This window comes from Patiria miniata, unplaced genomic scaffold (assembly GCF_015706575.1).
Source record: "Patiria miniata isolate m_02_andy unplaced genomic scaffold, ASM1570657v1 HiC_scaffold_1, whole genome shotgun sequence".
NCBI classification, from domain to species: Eukaryota; Metazoa; Echinodermata; class Asteroidea; order Valvatida; family Asterinidae; genus Patiria; species Patiria miniata.
The window spans coordinates 10,473,676-10,486,877 of record NW_024037047.1 but is presented as its reverse complement, the minus strand read 5'-3'; the positions used below and the strand labels follow the sequence as shown (position 1 = coordinate 10,486,877).

The window sequence follows — 13,202 nt, the reverse complement described above, 5'->3', positions numbered from 1 at the left end:
CCGCCAAAATTTCGAATTTTCTTCAGAAATTAAAAAAAAAAAAAAAAAAAAATCTGAGAAAAATTCCTGATGAAAAAAAATATTCAAAAATGCACATACAATTAAAAAAATCACCGTCAAGAACTGGTGATGAACTTGAACTTGAATAAATTTAAACAAATCGTTCAGAATTTTGTGATGTATATAAAAAATCTTCAGAAATGCACAATTTAAAAAAAATCATCGTTAAGACTTGATGAACTTGAACTTGAAAAAAAAAAAAATCGGAGGAAAATTCCTGATGAAAAAATATTCAAAAATGCACATACAATTAAAAAAAAATCACCGTCAAGAACTGGTGATGAACTTGAACTTGAATAAATTTAAACAAATCGTTCAGAATTTTGTGATGTATATAAAAAATCTTCAGAAATGCACAATTTAAAAAAAAATCATCGTTAAGACTTGATGAACTTGAACTTGAAAAAAAAAAATCGGAGGAAAATTCCTGATGAAAATATTCATAAATGCACATACAATTAAAAAAAAAATCACCGTCAAGAACTGGTGATGAACTTGAACTTGAATAAATTTAAACAAATCGTTCAGAATTTCGTGATGTGTTATAAAAAAATCTTCAGAAATGCACAATTTAAAAAAAAAATCACCGTTAAGACTTGGTGATGAACTTGAACTTGAAAAAAATTCTGAATTTCGTTAAAGTGTATTACAAAAATTCTTCAATTTATATATATGTTTTAAATTATTCAATCAATTGAAAAACAACGGGAGTACCAAACAACAAAACATTGGGAAAGATTTTTTTTTCATTTATTATTCTTTTTATTTAGATTGAAGCCGTCATTTACGGTCCGCTTAAGATCTGAAAACCACTTTTTGTTTGTTTGAAGTTTCAAAGACATTTCAGGCTTTAATGAACAGTTGTTTCACTTATATACACTTCGAACCCAACAAGCACGCAAGTCAAAAAATGTACATTGCAAAATTGGCTGAACGTTGAATAAAAAACGAGAATGCATTTGCACAGTTTTTGAACGATACGGAGTCTTCTACATTTCAATAATATTCTAAACATAATTACTGTACTTAGTTTTACAGATTTGTAACATTTGACGTAAAATAACGTATAAAAGTATCTCCGTTTTCAAAACTGCAAAAACTACTACTTTGCAACAACTTTATCAATAAGGAAACCTTGACATAATTCTTTGATAGGCCAACTTTAATTGAAACCCAGTAATTTTAATTGACACAGGTGGTTTATTAGCCAAAATAAATTAGTAAAGATGCCCGTCAGCTAGTAGAAACGAAAATCTCAGTTGACCTAATTTTACGCCTTTCCCGTACTTTTGTACATTTTTAAGGGGCAGGCGTGTTTGCATCTCTTCGTGAAGATGCAATCATCGAGATGCCTTTTTCTGGCGTCATTAATGTTGACCATGTTTTTAAACACAATAGGCAAAAAATACTCAAATTCTCAATTTTGATATGCCCATTCCTTCGTGAAAATTGTGACCAAATTACAAAACAATAGTCATTGCACTCTAAAAATCCTCCGTGGTAGCAATCGTCGGATAAACGCGTCCTTCCATCAATATGGCAACAGTACTGTGTTGAATAAAATCGTCTGTAAGATGCAGCTCAATGACAACCCTGTAATAAGGAAGAATAAACAACAGAATTGTTTGTTTCAAATAATTGGCGACAAAAAAACAGTCGTGTGAAAAATTTACATTCCTAATTTGGCTTGATGGCGCAATCATGCCCTATGAGTTGACACAATTAGCCTTTACATGTCTCGCCAGCGTCCTGCCCGGTAAATTTCTTTGCTGGGCAGCTCTGTGATAAATGGTAGGGCGTTTTTCGAGCTCCAGGAATGTTTGGGTTCTCCCTGGACAATTGTCGCAACTTGCATCGTTCATGAGGAATCACAGTTCCCAAAAGAACAAATCAAATGCTTTGCCTCACTACCTGGATCGTCGTATATAGTTCAGCCGGAAAAAGGGGTATCGTGCGGCCTCGGAAATCAATTTCTAATCAACGTCTCTAGGTCAAAACAAATGCGTAGAAAACGATTTGCTATGTTAAAATGTTTTTAAAATGTCCCACGTATTGTTTTTATGGAAATAAGTGCCTTTAATTTTTAATGTTTTATCACTCTAACCTGGCAAATTTCGAGCAGTAAAACTGAATGATGGACATTTTGTTTGAGCACTGTTCGTGTCTGAGTACTTACATTATAATATTATGTTGACGTACTCAAATGATTAATACCAAAGAAATTTCAATTGATGATGCACATAGGCTGACATGAGGCTTTCACTAACGTCAGACAATGATTGATACGTCAGATAATGATTGATAGCCGAATTATGGCCACGCCAACAAAAGGAACCACATACACATATTTTTATTGGGGGGGGTCACTTTTTTTAAATGACCTAATGATGATAAAAAAAGTCAGCAGTTTCATTGTATCTGTGGGCTGTGGGCACGTGCATACACATGTGAGGATTAAACCAAGCATTCCGTCACTGGGCTTGTCCTAGATATACAAATATCAAACATCCCCTTCCAGGCAAGACTAAACTTTCCCAAACAACAAACCACAACGAGTTCACTTATGTTTGACATTTGAGTTTCCTTAATTGTGAATGAATAATACATGTTATACATACCTATTGTCAAAAATATGCCGGCAACATTTGCTGACATCTCTCTGTCTTTATCTGGAAACCGTCTATCCGTCCTTATCATGTAGAACACATTCACATACACTGCTCCTCTCAGACAACCAGCTACTACCATTAACGCTGGCAATAGTGCAACTGGGAGAAATTTGAACTGGGGAAACCAAAATAAGAACCCAATGGTTAAGTACATCTATTGAATTAATATTCATCAATAGAGCTATTACCATACCATGTAAGTATGGACAGAATTTATGCATTCATGCAACACCGCTGCCCTAATCCCTACAAGCTAGGTTATTTCTGTCCAAAGAGGGTCATTCACAGATTGTCAAGGACAACTGTATGTTTTTGTTTATGAATTCAATTATGTCTGGGCTATTTGAATATTTAATTGATATTTTTCTAATGTTAGTGAACTAACACAGGGCTGTCTCAGCAATTGTTTTTGGTGATATCTGGCACGTACAGTTACAAGTACAAGTTTCATCCATTGCATTAGATATTGGGATGTGTACAATTGAGGGTGGTGTCATACAATAATACATGATGCCATTTTCATAGGGCTTCAAATTATGCATCTTCAACGTGACATCACATGACACACGATGACGTCACTTAAACTTTCATATACAATGTAATATAACACATCCCGTTTTAGGTACATACCAAGTTTCAACCCAATGGAACCAGGAAACAATTTTCACCTAGTGGGTTTGTGGTGTGTGTGCCCTTAGGCACGACACTTTGTCACTCATTGCTTCTCTCCACCCAGGAGTAAATGGGTACCTGTGAAGGCAGAGATGGTTATTGTGATTGTTTTAGTTGCTTTTGGCCGAAATGGCAGCATCAAGCTGTATACTCCCCAGGGAGCGAGATGGTATTTGGAATGTTTCATTGGCCCAATAAGCAGGGTTAACGATGTAGCAGCTTGAGCACCAATAATGGTGGATACGCGTGCTTTATAAAAACATTTTTCGTTCGAATTCACCGATTCTTATATTCAATTCGTCCGGCAACATCGATTTAGTACATTTTCCAATGTTTTAATTTCGTCCTTTGTCCGGCAACATCGATTTAATACATTTTCCAATGTTTAATTTCGTCTTATGTCAAACAATTTCAAATTTAGTCCAAACAAATTCAAACAATGAGCATACTTTTTGACCAGGAGTATTAGATTTCGTCTCGTCTACGCCAAATCATGTTATTGAGAACTAAAACTTGTACGGGTGTAACAATGGATAACACTCTCGAAAATAAAAAAGTATATTTACAAACAGTTTGAACAGTTTCATTTCCAAATTTAGTTTCGTACAGATGGTACAGCTTCTCGATTTCTTTACTGTCAAGAGCTTCGGTATGTTTAACGGTATATTCCTTTCCCAAGTACTTTCATGAGTTTCCGGCTGCTACGACACCGCAAAAACGATCTTTGTGTTCTGTGTTTTGATCTTGTTCGTTCGTTAATGCAAGTTTTTGGTCCTCCAATCTAATTAGAAAGGAGTTTAATTTTAGTGTCGCTGAAGCAACAAAGTTGTAGATTAATCGAGAAAATTATAATAGCCAGAAATTGTAAATACTCGAATATTGCTATCATTTACTTACAGCAATACATTTGTATTTTGTTGACGAGCTAGGTCATATTTGTTGACGAGCTAGGTTACATTTGTTTAAAAACCTGCTAAAAGGTGCTAAAAGAAAAAGATTTTTTAAAATTATTTTATTATCATATAATAAATAGAAACAATGAAAATATTAAACGTTTGTGTTTAATGTCATAAAACATGCAAGCTTAATCAATTTGGTATGAAATCAAATGGTGAAAGTTATAAGACTTGTATCGCGTGTAGGGATGAAATAAACCAAAAATTATTCGCATTATTATTCGCAATCAAACGTTTGTAAAGTTTGTAAAAGTGACGATCTAAGCATCAAACCAAACCGTGAAAAATACAAAATCTGCGCTGAGTGTAGAAGTAAAATGAAACAACAACGACAATGTCTACACGGTCGCCGACGCGACATATGTAAAGATTGCAGCGGTTCTGGTATCTGTCCACATGGACATCAACGCTACTATTGTAAAGATTGCGGTGGTTCTAGTATCTGTACACACGGTAAAATACGCAGCTTATGTAAAGATTGCGGTGGTTCTTGTATCTGTACACACGGTCGTCAACATAACAGATGTAAAGATTGCGGCGGTTCTAGTGTATGTTGCCACAATCGCATCCAAGGGCAATGTCGAGAATGTAAGAGTGATGATGGTAAGGCTGTAGACTTCACTATTTCGAGATGGATCAGGAGTTGCCGCCGCTACGATAAAAATAAAAATTTATTTAATCCAGACCTCTTTATCGATACTGACTTTTTAAGAGGTCTTACTGAAGACTACAAACATTGTTATTACGATGATTGCCGAGTCGTTTTACAATACGATCGTTATGGCGGTGATATGGGAACGATTGAGCGTTTAAATAACTCGATCGGGCACGTTAAAATTAATTGCGTGTTAGCCTGCAAAACGTTTAAAGAAAATCAAACAAGCAATAAACAAAAGTTTTAATCTCACAGCAAAAGGCTCTTATAACGATTAAACGTTATAAGAGCATTTTTGCCTTATTTTTAAAGCGTGTCCAATTTGTTGACGGATCTAACTTCCAGCGAGTGGATTTTATCAAACAGGTATTGCATTTAACCCCGGTATTTATTTTTGACGGCGATAGCTAGGTCTCTGTTGGTCACCACTTCGTATTCGAGAGTCAAATCTGAGATAAAATACATCGCCGACGTATTTGTACTGTTGACGACTTTTTCGTGATCGTTAAACTTTCTCTCGTACGTCAGAGGTTGGTTTAAACCGCTGGAGTAAAAAGGGTGATGTGAAGTCAGTATGTCAATGTCCAGGGGAATACAATATCTGTTACCACAGGCATTCGCGAAAGCTTCATCTTTACCGTTGTTGCACCCACGTGAGCATCCCCATCCTAAAACGTTGAGAGTAGACACCGAATTTAAAGACGCTTTTAAACAATTGATGACCTAAAAAAAACGTCGAGATTATCGTAGGCGAACCCGGAAACCACCGATCGCAGGTTATCGTAGAAAGATTTAATCGAACGCTAGCCGAGAGACTGTTTGGTCATCAGTACGCTCAAGAAATGTTTAATCCCGAGAGTAGAAACACGCAATGGGTCGAGCGATTACCCGGCGTGATCCAGGCAATAAACGACGAAACTACAAGATTATTAGCTAAAGCACCGTCACAGGCGGTTAAACTAATCGTCTTACCAAACACGCTGTTTTACCAAACATCGTCTTACCAAACATCGTCTTACCAAACACGCTGTTGTTCATCAAGTTGATGAACAGAAAGACTGTTTTAACAGTCTTTCTCAAAATCAGAGGTCGCTTTTGTTCTGAGTTGCGTGTTTTTGTCGATGTAAGTTGCCATCCAAGGCATTTGCTTAAATTGTAGCGCTCGATGCACCTTTTTAAGTTTCAAATCGAGTTTCAGATACAACTACAACGTAACGTAGTGCAAAACATATTTTTGTTTAGGATTAAGGGTACACGTTAATTTTTGCACGTTGCTACTAGGTTCGGTATCCAATAAATCGTTTGGATAATCAGACATCCATTCTTTTGGTATGACGATATTTTCTGGCGCTAGCGGGTAATCGGTGTGCAGATCGTGAAGATCGTCTGGGTATTCTTAATCTACTTCAAAACAGTAACCAGTGTTTGACGTTTTCCTGAGAGATAATATTTTTTCCGCGGTAAATTGTGTTGTGGTGTACCATTTAAAATCTTTGTATCCAATAACAACGAGTCGGTGTTTTGACGATTAAAATGTTCTCTGAGTAGTTTAAACGACTCTCTTGGACAAGCTTTAGATAATCTATCCAACGAAGACGCCACAAAATTAAACGAGTCTAAAAATCGCATATTTCCGATCGAAAACGAAATATACTTTTCCGAATTTTGAGCGATAACTTGTATTTCCTTTTCATCATCGTACTCTGAAATACTCTGCATGATCAAGTGAGCGTCGTAATTTTGTAGATTGTGAAAGTCGGCCGGTATGGGGGTAAAACCTGGTTTAACTTGTAATTATTAGATTGCAGTAGGCGTGCGCGGCACCTCTATATCTACCCGTGACGTGACAGTGATCTCTCACCTTTCTAAATTTGTTGATTCTCTTTTTACAGTCGAGACATTTAGACTCGATAAATCCATTTTTGTTTTCGTACTGATTCGTTTTTCTGGTTTTTTTTTTTTTTGGGGGGGGGTTTCTTGGCACTGACAGTTGCTCGAGTAATTGGGATAAATTGGTGTTTCGTAAATCCAACACGCGTTTGTTTTATTATGATGTTCTTTAGCTCGCTCGTTAAATTTCATGGGTTGGGTTTTTTTAAATATACAATTTATGTCGCTTTGTATTTTTAACATTTTATTTACAAACTTTGATGCAGCATCTTTACCTCTATAAGTATCTTGATACGCATTGGTGCCGTCGCATCTAACTACTACCAACGAGTGTAACCGCTTGCTTTGTGAATGTTTGTCTTTTGCGTGTTGTCCTTTTTATCGTCCGAGTTTTTTTCTAATATCGATTCAAAGTCGGCGTAAACTACAAATGGTGCTTTTTTTTTAAACCTGTAGTTTTTAAATTCTAATATTGGCAGATCGTTTTCGTCGACTACCCACTCTCTTTTTACGTATTTTCGCTTAGCGGTAGGAAATACAATCTTTGACGGATGTGAATTTATGCCATTACAATCGCGGTCATGTGTCTATCTAATTAAACTTGCGTTCTATGATGGCACAGGCACTTTCGACAAAAACGTTTCTTACTTTTATGTTTTGTAATGTTGTAAACCAATCTCGACAAATTATTTATCCAGCAGTAGTGATGCTTGTTGCCTCAGAAAACAAAAACAGATCGATAGGTCGTGACTCTTCGCTGTAGTTTTTAGACACGTATAATGAAGGGATTAAATGAGAACTTTCCCGTTTGAAATTTAATCCTGGTTATATGAGATTACGTGAGATCCCGCCACGCGCATGCGCAGTCATTATTAAAAGCATAAGGATATGAGATCAAATAAAAACCGAATCCCATGGTAAGGTATAAATATAGAGAACTGATCCTGTTTATTGAAAAAGGGTGGGAGTAAGGGTAAGTTCTCATTTAATCCCTTCATTTTATTTCGAAATCTCGCGAGAGATTCCGTGAGACTTTAAAGCATCTGGTCAAATATCTTGCCCACATAAATGATAAACAAAGGGTGTTTAACATGAATGGTCTTGATGTGTACACATAAATGTAATAAACAAAACTGCAATGAAACCAAAGCTGTGTTATAGTGCTGTTTTACTTCTTTAATTTCACTGCACTCAAACCTTCATGTTCAGGGAAACACTATGTTGGTACACATTCCTCAATTATTTATTGCCTATCCTGGGCAAGAGGCAAGACAAATTGACATACATGTACACTGTATGTGTCTTATGTTAATAAACTTGGCAAATACCTGAAAACTCCATATTATCTGAAAATGTGAGCACAACAGCTCACCATTGGGGTCTCCCTTTTGTAAATTTTTAGAAAAACAACAAACTTGTTCAAAAACAACTGTTAATAAAACTCATGACTGTATTCAAGCCAGCACGAATGCATGACTTTCCTCTTAAGTTGGATCGTAACTGGAAAGCAGGCTGTGTGCCATTTTTGGAGTGTTATAGTACTTTTGAAAGGTGGTTTCTGTCGCCCACCCTGCAGTTTTCAAAATGTCTGAAATTGGCACTCCCAATTTATGAGCAGCTGACGTTGCCGCTGCTCGTGTCGAGTGCGCCTTGAATTGTGATGTATCGACTCCTGCTTGGAGCAGCACTGTGTTCAACCACCAAGCAACGGTGTCCTTGCTAACAGCAGCATGGGGGAGTTTGAAACTGATGAAAAGCTGTTGCTCTGTGGTATGTTCCTTGCGTCGTAGGTGTTCAGTCCGAGCAAGATACTGTTTTAGGTAGGTGTGAACACACAAACGCCTGTCTGGTGGATATGCTTTCAAGGTGACCACCAGTCCAGTATTGCCAGGGCGACTTTGCTTTAACAGGTCGGCAATGGTGAAGATAACCACGTCGTGTTTAAGCTGCATCATGTCCAGACGCAGTTTGTGCAGAGTCTGTGTTCTCTGTGCTGTCACCAAGGCAATCAGCATTGCCAACTTGAGGGTCAGGTCTTTGAGGGACAGTGTGCCGGCTGGAGACAGTCGGCGCAGATAGTCAAATACAACTGGAACATCCCAAATTGAACTGTATCTTGGTGCAGGGGGCCTTTGTGTGTATGCACCTTTAAGAAAACGGCTGATCAAGGGGTGATTTCCAACAGCAGAATAACCCTCTAAAACAACGAACGATGAAAGAGCACTACGTGCAACATTTAACGAGTTGTAACTAAGCCCAACATTAAAAAGTTCAGTTAAATATGTAACAATGTGGACGGCAATTTGTTGTGCATAGGATTTGTCGCCCTCTTACTGCAAAAGTCAATCCAGCGTTTGATGTACCCACTGTACTGTTTCTGGGTGGATTGTCGCCAGGATGACATGATGATGTTGGTAGCTGCCTCTTGAATTCCTCTGCCTTCGAAGGATCGCCGGACAGTCTGCAACAAAGGAGGTGGAGGTTATGGTTAATTGGGTTGCAGTCACTGGCTGTATGAGGAGATTGTGTGACTTTGGTAATAGCACTGGCGGCTCAATCAGCATATTTAGCAGTTGCGAAAACCAGGGCTGGGTAGGCCATTTGGGAACTATCATGAACCCTTCCGCGTTATCCGCAGCAATTTTGTTAAGGCATCTGCCTATTAGACAGAAAGGAGGGAACGCATAGAACTTTAGGGACTCCCAGCTTACAGAAAATGCATCAACTGCCTCTGCTTCTGGGTCTGGTTTCCATCAATTCCATGATATCAATCCCGAAAGCTGTGAATTTAGGCGGGAAGCAAAGAGATCAATCTCTGGTCTTTCCCGTTCCCACAACTGATTAAAAAGCTCCCCATTTAGCATCCATTCTTTTTCATCCTGGAACTCTCGAGATTTTCTATCTGCTATAGTGTTCTGTACCCCCAGGTAAATGGGCAGCAGATACCCAAATACCCCTGTCTATACACCAGTTCCATAACTGTATTGCCAGTAAATTGCAACTGTCAGACTTGGAGCCGCCCATGTGTGCTATGTAGGCAACAGCTGTTGTGTTATCAATGTTCAACCTCACGTGCAAGTTTTGCTTTTTCCCACAGAAAGATTTCAGAGCAAAAAATGCTGCAAGAAGTTCAAGATAGTTATAAGTGAACGTCCTCTGATTTCAGACTTTCACTGGCCTTCCAACGTCCCCCAGTATGGGTAGACCCATCAGACTCTAAATCAGGTTTACCTCTGGAAATGGTGGAAAATGAACTGTCAACATTCTGAAGCCACCAATGCAACTCCTCATGAGCCGTGCCTGACAAACACATCTGTCTATCAAAATGGCAAAAATTCTCTCCGAGGGCTGTTTTTTTTTTCCTTTCCAAAGTGCGGTAATGTAACGGCCCATATTGTACCCCGGGAAAAGAGGCAACCACCTTGCCTACAAGTGTGGCCACATGCCGAATGGTAAGCTTTTTGGCCTGTAGAGCAGACAGGCATGAGCCTTGATATCTTGTTTCTTTGAGTCAGGGAGGCGTACTGTCATTTCTTTGGAATTAATAATAAATCCCTAATATTCAATCTCCTGACAGGGCGTGAACATTGATTTGACCGGATGAATAATAAAACCTAAAAACTTAAAATAAGTTTTGCAGGATTTGGGCAGTAAGTTGCACAGATCGCTCGGCCTCACTCAATGATGGTGCAACAATTCAAGTATCATCAATGTAACCGGTAATAGTATGTCCCATGCCCCGCAGTGTAGCAAATGGGGGTTTCATGATTTTGGTGAACAAACGTGGCCCAGAACTCAATCCATTTGGCAGAACCCTATATTGATAGAGCTTATTGTCCCACATGAACTTTAGATATTTCCCGCATTCTAGAGAAATGGGTATTGAATAGTACGCATCTTTGAGATCCAATGAGGCCATATAGCAGTTTCTTGTTCTGAGGTTCTTTGCTGTTATCAAATGTATCCATTTTGAAGTGTCTATACACAATAGTCTTGTTGAGGTTTGAGAGATCCAGTATGATTCTCACTCCGCCATCTTTTTTCTTGCGGGTAAAAATATTGGACACAAACTGTCCATCTTCATAGCAAGTGGGTTCAATGACACCCTTCTTGATAAGCTTGCTATTTTCCTCATTAACACTGAATTGTTCTTCCAATGTTAGTTTGTACGGAGGTGGAGTGTAAAGTTGTTGAGGAAAATAATAAATTCCCAAAAACTCCAAATGATACCCTTTAATTGCTTGCAGGATAACTTTGTCTGAAGTAAGTTTTTCCCATTCACTGCTATATAGCCCCAAACGGCCCCTAATCCATTCAGAATTTTGGCCTGTATAGTCGTGTTCCCTAACGTGGCGCACTTCGAAGCTTATCCAACTTTCCTCGTGTAGTGTTGCCAAACCTCTTTGTTGATAAACCTCAAATTCATGCAGTGAAATACTGGTACTTTTACCTTATTAATGCTTGCTATTTAACCTCTGTGAACAATTTCGGTTTCATAAAATGTAATCCGACATGCAAAGACGGTCGCGTCCGGAAATTGGGCACAAATTGGCGGAGTGTTCCCTAACGTGGCGCACTTGAATAAATCTCAGAAAATTCCAAATTAACATTTAAGAATTTCTGTAAACTTGATAAAAATTCTGATAAATCATTATTATCTTTACTTACAAACCCAGCCAGATGTTTGTCAGAAAATTATTTTCTTATTTTTCGGGGCATTTTCAAAGGGTTCACTTTGCACTTGAAAATAAAATCGGAAAATCACGCCAAAATGATTTTTTCTTTTAACTTTGTAACGGGTAAATAAACTCGCGATTTATGAACGGGAGTGTTTAGAACTTGATGAAATTTCACTCTCTGTGAAATTTCAGTTAAAAATTTTGCTCTAGCTAGGCGCTACAGGCGAAAAATCAAAGTGCGCCACGTTAGGGGCCGCGCCACGTTAGGGTACATCAACAATATACGTACCTACCTCCATTGCAGTAGGTCTTATGTCACTTAGGACGTCTTCTTTACATGTTTGAGGTTCGGGACTGACCGGGTCCTTCGCTGATTGTGAGCCGCAGGTCCGAATGGACGACGGTGCAACGGTTTGACGGTTTCCCCCTAAAAAAAGGGGGCACTGGCACGTGGCACTGCCACTGGTTTTCTAGCCTGCAGCCTGAAAGCGTCTGTTTTCAGTGCTGTAGGGATGGTAGGGTTGAACCCCCCCCCCCCCTCGTTGTTGTCGTGTGAAGCGCATCACGCCAAGTGTGGCTTTCTGCTCCTCTTGGAGTTCTTTAACCTAGCTGTTTCCCCAAGTCATCACCAAATAGCAATTGGGTCACTTTTGTGGACGGCTTGCATAAGTGAGCATATTTTTGGTTCATGTCAGGTCGGATGAGCTCTTTTCGCAAACTGTTAAGTTCAACATTGGCTGATGCCAGCAATGCGTAGCCATCCTCCTGTTCGGCAGTCAGTGTGCCAGTACAAGATTGAGCCAGGGCTGTAATCCCTTTGATGAGTGGCTTCTGCACTCTCTGCAGTTTCAAATGCCTGGAGCGGGTTTTAGCTGATATGTTGTCCCATATTTGAGGATTAACCTTTGGTACAGTAAGAGCGTCGCAGTTACTAGGACACTGATATTTTTCAGCTGTGTCGGTGAGGCTTTTCTCCTCGAGCTTTTCCCTCATAAGGAAGTTCAGACTATTCGCTACATCCTCTTTGATGGGGTTATCCACTACAGAAGGAGCAGTAAATTTCGCTGCAAAACCTTTGGCTTTTGTAGTCAGGGGTGTGAGTGACCACTGATCAAAATAGCTGAAAACAGCTGAAAAAAAAGTGTAAAAAAGCTGAACTTTGGAAATTTCCAATACTTTTGTACACAGCAAGTGAGGGGGAAAAAGCTGAAATCCAAAACAAAAAAAGCTGAAATCAGCTTTAAAGCTGAGTTTTTACACCCCTGTGTAGTACTGTCACTAGTGCTCATACTCGTTTCTGCACTGCTGGTGGTAGCAGTAGCACTACTCGGCCTAGCATTATGCTCCGAGTCTGTGTCCACCATGTCCACAGGGGAAACCATATTTTGGCCAGTTGGTGATGTGTTCATGTCCTCAGACTGTTCCAAAAATCGACATTTGAGTTAATATTCACGGCCGCAAAGGCTGAATAAGTACTTGCATGATCATCGTCACCGCCGCACTCAGACATGTCGGAGTAAGCGCCGGCCGCCATGTTAAAATTCGCCATGACACCCATGATCATCGCCTGGAAATTGTGACTCTCGGTGGCTTGTTTTGCCAGTAATTCCTCAAGGCATGT

The 13,202-nt window shown here is 39.0% G+C and overlaps 1 protein-coding gene and 1 long non-coding RNA gene across 3 annotated transcripts in view; both read right to left on the bottom strand.

Annotated features, from left to right (window-relative positions):
* Nucleotides 1-788: 788 nt before the first annotated feature.
* LOC119722942 (battenin-like) overlaps nt 789-13,202 on the bottom strand; it is a 97,711-nt gene continuing 85,297 nt past the window's right edge. The window contains exons 11-12 of the mRNA XM_038193361.1: nt 2,679-2,844; nt 789-1,653 (exon numbers count right to left, since the gene is read on the bottom strand). Coding sequence (XP_038049289.1) covers nt 1,592-1,653; nt 2,679-2,844 — 228 coding nt within the window. The 3' untranslated portion in view covers nt 789-1,591. The remainder of the gene's footprint in view (nt 1,654-2,678; nt 2,845-13,202) is intronic.
* Nucleotides 7,832-12,748, bottom strand: LOC119722948. Of its 2 annotated transcripts, none has more exons than XR_005270500.1 (2): nt 11,871-12,748; nt 7,832-9,363 (listed from the first exon to the last, which is right to left on the bottom strand). It is a non-coding gene; the product is annotated as an uncharacterized LOC119722948 (long non-coding RNA). The 2 variants fall into 2 exon arrangements; XR_005270499.1 differs by having other exon boundaries at nt 11,875-12,748.